The 10,000-nt window shown below is 40.1% G+C and overlaps 1 protein-coding gene across 1 annotated transcript; it reads left to right on the forward strand.

Annotated features, from left to right (window-relative positions):
* Positions 1-1,322: 1,322 nt before the first annotated feature.
* On the forward strand, positions 1,323-4,593 carry LOC137997312 (uncharacterized). The gene is made up of 2 exons (XM_068843229.1): positions 1,323-1,609; positions 3,920-4,593. Exons 1-2 carry the CDS (start codon positions 1,406-1,408, stop codon positions 4,256-4,258), a joined length of 543 nt encoding a protein of 180 aa, XP_068699330.1. The 5' UTR covers positions 1,323-1,405; the 3' UTR covers positions 4,259-4,593.
* The last annotated feature ends 5,407 nt before the right edge of the window (positions 4,594-10,000 follow it).

Genomic DNA, 10,000 nt, shown 5'->3' on the forward strand with positions numbered 1-10,000 from the left:
TATTTTTCCACATAATTTATTCATCATGACCAATATTTTCACAGGAGTGTGGACCTGACATATTTTTAGGTCTTCTTTAACAACTCAACCTAAATCACATATTGTAAATGTTTAAATATAGCTTCGTATTGTTACATATGCAGTACATTTTTTCCGGAAAAAAGGTCTGCAATTACTCCCGGCGTAGTCAATCGAACAAAACCGAACCAAAAATCAATCCAACTCAGTCGTCTGATTGATGTTCGATTGGGTTCGGTAATCAAACATAATTGAACTGGAACTTTTTAGTGAGTTCGATTAAGTTCGACTACCGAACGCAAACGAATTAAATCGACGCGATTACTTCGATTTTGTTCGGCAGAAAAAGTAAACGCCATACAAAAATTGATATGGTTTCAGGATTTTACACTTCTAATCGCGCTTTAGGGAGGGACTATCATCCGATTAGCAAGATCCTAGCTACGCATTTTGCTTGTGCTTATGCTTGCTTTGGACCATGGTGAAAAGCAGTCCTTATAACGGGAGTTCGTAGGAAGTAATAAGTGAACTAGCTTGATTTCCACCTAGGGTAACTCAACGAATTCTAGTGCAGTTCATGTGAATTTTGGCCTGGTTAGCCGAGATGACGTCAAATACTACGTACTTATAAGTTGTGCAAACTTATTAGTTTGTGGTCATCAGATCATCTAACGGGATGATCTATCCTTGGTAGGAAGAGCTAAACAGTGGGGCTAAAGAAGTACCTTTTGAGTGCAGTTACGAAAAGCTGTCAGGCAAAGACGGATATTGAAAACTACGGGCAAAGAAATTTTGTATTACAAATCTTTTATTGACCGCCCCCTTCGAGGGGCTTTTCGAGGATTACAAAACAAACAACTCCGACAAACTAATTTTGCTGATAATTACTTCCAGCGCATTCGGATTAATTCCAAAGCTATTAATAAGTGATAGCGCATTCGCAGACTTTATCTATGGACTTCTAAGAACAGGGACCTTCTCGTGATTCCCTGACCAATCAACGGTGCTGCTCAGTTCCGGCTCGTGCCACAAGAAACAGTCGAATTTACTTAAAACATTTTCATGAGGCTTTGTTTGAAAACTTGAAAATGGTTCTAAGCTATGGTGAGAACAGACGTTTTGTTATGCATGACAAATTCCGTGACATTTTGTTTATTACGTTTAGTCTTTTTAATGAAAAGAACAACCATTATTTTTTGGTTGATTTTGCTGTCAATACGTCAATGAACCTCAACCGGGATCTTTGTTTTGAATGGCTGGCAAACCCAATGTAGTTGACGTCATCAGGCGTGATCTTCTATAGATGCAATTGCATATAGAAAGTTTCACATACAACGAGCCTTGCGGTACTTGGATCAGTCGTTATCAAGCTGCGTAAAAAGTCTTCATGATGAGGTTCTTCGTGCTGATTGCCATTTATGTTTGCATCGCAGCAGTGGATGGACGAAGAGAACACAAGAGAAGCGCAGACAGCGAGTACGACCGTGAATCTCGCTACGATGTGGATCACAAAATGATGATGCGAGACGAGAATCACTCCAAAAAGCGAATGTACCCTGATGAACGCAACTTTGACGTCTTCAAGAAAACGGTAGAGCAATAATGTGAATTGCTAGATAAATGGCTTTTATTGCTAAGTAGGCTCCAAATACCTTTTTAAAAGGCCATGAGTAACTCACAATTCAATGATACGTTTTCAAACATGTGAAAAGATGAAACATTTCCGCATTTCGCGCGGAAAACCCGCATTGTGATCGAACAGAAATGGGCAATGCGAGATTTTTTTCTTTTTTTCATAAAAAAGAGAACCTAGAGAATCTTATTCCAAATGTTTGTTTGTGTGTCTTTGTTATGAATTGTTGTGGTGTTGTGGTAGATTCATGGCTAAGACACGCTCCAAAGATTTCGTCGCTTCACGTACAGGGCTTCATAGTTTTCTCCAAGAATCCTGTAAAAATGTTCAGATTTTCTATCTTACACCAGTCGATCTTCATCTACCCGTGTAGTCTTCCATTTCTCACTAATTGCTGTGCATGAGGACAAGTTCGTCGATGTTTTTCAGTCCATTATAAAAATTAAAACAATTATGGGGATAGAAGGAACTTCGTATGCTAATACAGCCGACCCCCAACCTTGAGTATGGGATTATAATTATAGCTGTAGGTGCAGTCCTCGTTTCTAAAAAAAAGGACAGATTTCTTTAAAAAATTGTTTCTCGTCCGTAATACCTCCTTGCAAATGTGTTAAAAACGATGTCAGAAAAGAGGTGGCAAAGTTTCACCGGAATATCATTGGCAAAAGACAACTGGCTGACTTGATGCGGTTTGTTAAGCACAAGGCATTCTAGAGAAATGGAACACCTATATTGCTTGGTTTATCAGTGATGTTGTTTACACGCTATCCTATCGCTAAGAATGGCGTCAGAAAAGTTTGAATTGTAAAAAAGGAAAGAAACAAATGGTTTCACAAAGAGAATCTTGGAATGGACTTGGGTAAAGTTCACTAAATTGAAAGCCTGACTTGCTAGTTCAGGAACAAGATTATAGATCTGTCTTGTATCGGTTTTAATGATTATAACTGTGAATTTCAATTGGTTTCAATGTAGTTTTCAGTATGCTGCTCTTTGTATGAACCATGTTAATCATTGGCGAAGAATGATCATTTGGTTATGCAACAGGAAATTGTTCTGAATCAGCGAAAACCGCCCTTGGGTAAGATAGAACTCCTTCAATTTTAAGTGTTCATGTGAAAACTATTGGCTGAAACCGGATCATGACGCTGAAAAATAATCTGACTGAACGCTATAAAGAAATTACGATGTTCCTGGTTGTTTCAGGAATTCGGCAAATTGCAAGAGAAAAGGGGCTTTGCCATTGTTACATAAATTAAATCACCGCAGAAAAGCCTAGATTTGTAATACGTGTTTGTGGAATTTTTCTCTTTACTTAGCCGGGTTTTTATTCGTTAGTAAATTCTGCTCATTTTTACTTCTTTAGCGAGAACTTCGTCGTTTATTTAATTGTTTTTAACCTTTCTTTCCTGTGTTTTTTGCTTTTAATGATATACCGGTATTGCACGATCAGTCAACCGGACGGAATTCCGTTCATGAGAAAAGAAGAAGTCAACTTAGACCACAAGAAGAAAAAGATTTTCTGTTGGCTGCTAAATCAATGATTATGCTCACCACGATCATAAATTAATAAGAAGAAACAACTTAGTTCCCAGGGATCATCTTCGTCTGTGAAACGCGAGGGATCAGTAAAAGGAGGTGTCTGGGGGTGAGGTTGAGATTTCATACCAATGTTGCCTGACAACGATAAATTAAAACACTACATTGGAAATATTTCTTATGGGTACGTTACCCATACAACCAATCCAACCGTCGTTTGAAATTTGACCGTTAGTGTCCACAAGTGAATGAAGGGCGCTATGATTCGATTCTTTCAAAATAATTATTAACCCTCCAACTCACATTGACCCTTGTAGTTAATGACAGAAGGACGAATTCATTGAAGAGCTAAGAATCTTCAGCCTCCCTTTAAATATGGTTTAAGGCGCGCCGGAAAATCATACTGGAATGAACGCGGAAGGATAAGTGACAGTACAGCTCTTAACAATATCCATGTTTTCACAAGCCTGTGTACTGGCGGGATATTTTATAGTGGGATTATTTAAACACGCGCGATTAAGAAAAATCGATGGTTGGTCGGTTGTGTTTTAGACGCGATTGCGAACGGCTACGAAGAGGCGAAGCCGCGGGGAGTTTCGTCACCATGCCAATCGCGGTCCACCCGAGGCTCAACGGCAGAGCAACCTGCGACAAAGTATCCTAAGGCTATATGTTTCCCTACTAATTTTGTGAAATACCAAAGTGATCTGGACGATTCTCTTATTATTTCAGACTGATGATAGAATGGACCTCAACGCGGCTTATGGGAAAGACACACGAGAGCGCACTCCCTGGGGTAGCAAAAAGTTTGAAGACGAGTCAAGGCTCAATGACAAGCACTCTGGAAAGCTTGATATTGAGGATTTCCGTAAGCACGACAATGGAAAGTGGGGTCAGCTTACCATGAATGACGCTCGGCAAATGAAGGAAGAAATCGGCCTGAACACGGAGAAGCTTAGTGCATTGTTGAAAGAAATGCCAAACTCCGAACACATGGTAGAAAAAATCAAGGAGAAGATCGAAAAAGAAAAACAAATGCTTGAAAAAATCCACAACCACAGCACCAAATGAGGTCTGTCACCTAAGCCTGCTAACAATGTATAGCAATTTGTGAATTGGTGCATTTTTTATCATTACTTACCAAGGGACAGCGCCGATAGTTTTATTAGCCTTAGTTACACTGGTCTAAGCCTTTTTGTCCGTCACTAGCGATTTAACGTCTTTAAAGTGTGAATGATCGCTTTGGCGTGCATTTAAAGCAGTAGCCCCTCAATATGTTACCAGTTACAGCTCCACGAAGTTTTTCCTTTTTTATTGCAATGAAACGCTTTACAAAAATGGTAAATTTGTATCCATTAGTTAGATTGTTTTTTAACTGATTTTTCAATAAAATTTCATTCAGTCCATACCATTTGATTTAGAATGCAACAAAAAGGGATGAGAGGTGTAGACGTACTCGATAACTCAACGATTGTTTAATGAAACTAAGATCAAATCTCTAGAAGATTACAGTAGACATGCTTCGATCGATCGCTGTCCTGACAAAGTCCCCTTTTTTAATATGTCCAATCAAGTGACGTATTGTAAATCTCCCATGATGGTCCCCTTTGCAGAGGGAAGGGTGGGGAGAGGGGGTCCAGTGATTGGAGGCAAAAAGGACAAAGCGAATGCTTGCCGCCGAAAGGTGAAAGTTTCAACCGTACTTTGTATTTTGTTTCCTCCATTTCTATAGTACAACACTTCAATGGGCGGATCCAAGGTTTTTTTTTTAGCTGACTGGTGAGGTTTTTTTTCTTTTTTGCTGCCGAATATCAGTTGTATTAGAAAGGCGCGGGTCATTTTAAAGAGCGGGGGGGGGGAGCTCACCCCATGCACGCTCCCCATAGATACGCCCCTGACTTCCCAAAACCTTTTAAATAAGTAGGAAGTCCCTGAATAATGGAGCATCGGACCTTCTTCGCACGGCTAAAATGTACATATTTGATTTGCGGGCCTTAGAGGAAAGAGAGAAATGATCCTCGCACTTAAATGGACAATTTAAGCCGGCGGCTCCACCTGGATTCGAACCCATGATCTCTGCGATGCTGGTGCAATGCAAATTGTAGCAATATTCAATAAATGGATATTTCAATTCAAAGAGTCTATTTTAGTTCAAATCAACGCATAAATTTATGTTCGATATACTTTTTTTTGGTTCAACTTCCGATTTTGCATTCAATACATTTTGGTATCATTCAATGCGATTGCTTCGGTTTAACCTTTTCTTTTTAAATTTCAAGAGCACATTTTGCGTCCAACACTTTTATTTCGTTCAACGCGATTTACTTTCGTTCAACGATTTATTGCACAGCGGTTGACCACTATTGGCTAGTCCCTCTTGATCTCGTGAGGTCACGGGAGGCTGGAACAAAGTTTGTTAGTAGTCCATGTAAACCGAAAAAGGTTGGATTCTGCGATTTACCACAACTGAAAGAACCCAAACCATTCACAAAAGCTAATCTAAAGGGCGCGTTCGATTGACCCTATTCCGGAATAAGAATACGTGGAGTGATGATGAAAACGGTATGTTTGGCGCGTTTCGAAGCAGCAAGGATAATAAAAATATGTTTAAAATAGCATTTTAGCAGAATTTTGACAATTTTATTGTGAATCTCCGTAAAAACGAAGGATTTTTAACTTATATTCCATCTACTCCTATTCCGGAATACGGTCAATCGAACGCACCCTTAGATTTATTAGGCTTAAAACATAATCCAACCTTTGTCGGTTAGTATTCAATGTATGGTGGGTCATACATAGATTACTAACCCCTCAACCGCTGTGCAATAAATCGTTGAACGAAAGTAAATCGCGTTGAACGAAATAAAAAGTGTTGGACGCAAAATGTGCTCTTGAAATTTAAAAAGAAAAGGTTAAACCGAAGCAATCGCATTGAATGATACCAAAATGTATTGAATGCAAAATCGGAAGTTGAACCAAAAAAAGTACATTGAACATAAATTTATGCGTTGAATTGAACTAAAATAGACTCTTTGAATTGAAATATCCATTTATTAGATATTGCTACAATTGGCTTCCCATACTCTACCAACTGAGCTATGAAGTTGGAATCAGGTCAATTTGTTTGGTTCATGTTTTCCCGTGAAAGGACTTGATGAAAGAAAGGTATAAATTGAGCCCAGCCGATTGACCGGCTAACTCTGTGGCTTCATAGCTCAGTTTTATTCTTGTTGTTTCCAAGCTAGATTTATGATATAGACAAAATATTCAGTAATCGTAGTATATTGCTGCTGTTTCAAAAAATAGCACTAGCCAAAAATATTCGGAGAACAGGTCACGAAGAGAGTAGAGGACACATGACTTGGACATTGAAGTAAATGAATAATTTTGAACAGACCGAACGTCGAGACCGTGGTAACCTAGCGCAAAACAGTTGCTATTTTCTAATTGATGGTCTTCAAAGGTGCAAGAATCTCAGTGAGGATGCGACTGCGACATCTCTAGGTATGCTTCCGGGGTTGCAGTGGAATGTCACCTCTTCGAAGGTTTTAAAAAGGACTTAAGCATCCGTTTCATGGTCTCCATTCACGGGAAATAGTATTTCACTGAGTCATTTTTGTGCAAAAAATCATCTCATCTAGCCGACTGGATTAGTCTAGGAAGTATTTTCTAGATCTATTGATAGACAGCTTAAGAAGACGACGGGGATGTCGCTTTACTCAGTAATCTCCCTTGTTTCGAGAACAATGAACCGCGTACCGGTGGCTCAGTTGGTTGAGCATGGAATTGATATGCGGGAGGTCGTGAGTTCTACTCCGGCCGGGCCAACACTCAGGGTCTTAAAATAACTGAGGAAAAAGTGCTGCCTTTGTAATTACACTCGCAAATGGTTAGACTTTCAAGTCTTCTCGGATGTCCTGTCTCTTAGCCCTTCTTGGAAACCAGATTATATGAGACGTTGAAGAACCCACTTAATTGTCGAAAAGAGTAGGGAACATTGTCCCCGGTGTTGTAGTCTGACCTAATCTGGTCGGGGGCATCTTTTACTACCTAAATAAATTGTAAACTTCGTACCAAGCAGTCTGATCCAAAGTCCCCTACAAAGACCATTGTAAATTAGTCCTGAAAAGCCCCGAGGGGAGAGACAAATAACTTCACTTCACTTTAACAACAGTTAACAAACTTTTCCTGTTAACAGGAAAATAAAAGGACATACAGATCAACACAAATGATGCAACACTCTCTACCACACAGGAAGCGCTCCCTCCTCATCTACGAATGGGGTCAATCTGTTCGAAACAACACAGCACAATTTTGTGCTGACTTAAAAGAGTAGTTTACCCTGGCCAAGGCGAATAATCATGCGAAGTGAACCGTTACATGGAAAATATATTGCCTTTCACTTAATTTTCCTTTCAAAACACTATCAGATAAGTTGTGACATGTCACGGCCTGTGTTTTAAACCTGCCGTTACACACGAGACTTGCTTCTGATGTTGTTGAGCAATTTGGACATTGTTTTAGGCCCAGATATTGTATTAAACTGTACTTCTGAGATATGCTGTCCTTTACTTATGGTAAACGGGAAGAAGTGGGAAGATTTCAAGTATTGGAGTAAACATCGAAACGGGAGTAGAACGAGAGTATCTAAAACAAGTTGGGTTCTAAAGTTCAACCACGAAACAGAACCTGTATGTTTTTACTCAATTGAAGCCAACATAATTAAAATATAGCCTTGACCCTCCGTTCTTCGTTTTTGTGGTAAGGAGGAGAGACTGGGAGCGAGGAAAAGTCAAGAGGGGAGGGGGTGAGGAGTAAAGAATAACCAGGAGGAATCTGCAACTCCCTCATTTTTAATGCAGGGTTGATTAAATTGATTACCTTCCTGTACGGCTTTTCGAGGCCAGTGAAACAAATGATAAAATAAAAATAAACGCAACAAGTTGGGCGCTAATTAACAATTAGGCCCGTAGCCCTTGCGGGCTACGGGTCAATAGCCCATGAGGAGAAGCCGAATGGGCTATTGACCCGTGGCCCTTGAGGGCGAAGGGTCTGATTGTTTTAGTATCACCCAACTAGTCGGACAGAAAAGACAGTAATAAAGTTAGTAAATGCAAGTTGGAGGCGCGGTGGCCTCATGGTTAGTGTGCTCGACACCGGATCGAGTGGTCTGGGTTCGGGGCCTGGCCGGGGACATTGCGTTGTGTTCTTGGGCAAGACACTTTACTCTCACGGTGTCTCTCTCCACCCAGGTGTATAAATGGGTACCGGCGTAATGCTGGGGGTAACCCTGCGATGGACTAGCATCCCATCCAGGGGGGAGTATAAATACTCCTAGTCGCTTCATGCTACAGAAACTGGAGATAAGCGCCGGCCTGAATGAGCCTTCTGGCTCGTAAGAAGAGACTTTTTTATTATTAAAAGCAAGTTGAAGAAATATTTATTTTGGAATAAAACGAAAGAAAGCGTCACGCTTTTCGCTACTCGAGGACTATTAATAATAGTCCTCTAGTAGCGTAGTCAATCAAAATGCAGGATTTGCATTAGTCCCCTAGTTGGGTGATACTAACTATAAAGATAGCCAAACCATGCCTATTTACAAACTCAGGTCCAACGCTCTAAACGACGCGAAATGTCGAAACTCTTATACGGTAATTTGCTTTGAAAAGACACCACCGTTGGTGGTAATTATGTACTTGAGACTCTTCTGTGATTAATAACATTTAAATTATGCATGATTGAGTTTGTTCCTTCATTCGGGAACTTTAATAGATTTCTATACCCTTTGAAAGCCAAGTCTTCGGCTAGCTTTCCTCATACTAAATTCCTACAAAGGAGCACATTTCGGTCCACTGGAGTGAAAAGAATGACATGCACAAGACATCTACCGGGCGGTTGATATCATTGTCGACATTCTCTTCATTAAAAAAGTTGGCTGCCTGTAAGACCGCTTTAAAGAGCTTGAAAACGCTCTTAAACGGGCAACCCTAAAATCCGGAATCCGGAATCCGGAATCACAGGTCATTGTTTTACCAATATACAGAGTAAAAACTATCCTAAACATTCATAAAAGCTAACCTTAGGCCTAATTAGGCCTAAACAAACGTTTTTAGGCCTAAGGGTAGCTTTTATGAATGTTTAGGATAGTTTTTACTCTCTGTATTGGTAAAACAATGACCTGTTATTCCGGATTCCGGATTCCGGATTTTAGGGTTGCCCCTCTTAAACATGTTTCTAAAGTTGTGTGGTATACTACAAGTTCGACTACAAACTGAATTTTCTTGAGTGTATCATGCAATAAGAAAACCACGTTGCTACTGTTAAAATGTCCCCGAGTATCTGGCTGGTACAAAAGTTGGACCAGGCGTGCGTTTCTCAAATGACCCGTAAAGTTTTCGGGGCGTTTTTCGGGCGTGATTTTCGGGTTGCGAAAAAAGTTTCTCAAAACACCCGAACGTAGCCCGATATTTTCGGGTACCGTTTTTCGGGAATGACCTTCTGCGTCTGCGTGAACCCGGTGGTTCGAGACTCCAGAATCTTAGAACTTGTTAAATAACTCAAGCTTGTGGTCAGGTTATACAATACTGGAAATTCTATAAAAGAAGCATGTCTTGAGTGTGACGGCAATCTTGCAATTGAAATATCTTGCAACGTTGACCGGCCGTTGATACGTGGTTTGAGCACATTTTTCGTGTCTTTCGAGAATTTATCACTTTCATTTGCTACTCAAACTTGATAATGTACGTTCAAAAGCACCAAGTCGTACGTTTAATCTTATAACATATATAAATGTTTTGTTTTTTTCAACGAAAG

The sequence above is a fragment of the Montipora foliosa genome, chromosome 3, assembly GCF_036669935.1.
Source record: "Montipora foliosa isolate CH-2021 chromosome 3, ASM3666993v2, whole genome shotgun sequence".
NCBI classification, from domain to species: domain Eukaryota; kingdom Metazoa; phylum Cnidaria; class Anthozoa; order Scleractinia; family Acroporidae; genus Montipora; species Montipora foliosa.

Bases quoted from the DNA above. Each gene is read 5' to 3' on its own strand.
- LOC137997312 (XM_068843229.1), top strand. From the start codon at position 1,406: ATGATGAGGTTCTTCGTGCTGATTGCCATTTATGTTTGCATCGCAGCA. The intron at 1,610-3,919 runs GTAGAGCAATAA...TTATTATTTCAG, and splicing joins TTGACGTCTTCAAGAAAACG to ACTGATGATAGAATGGACCT.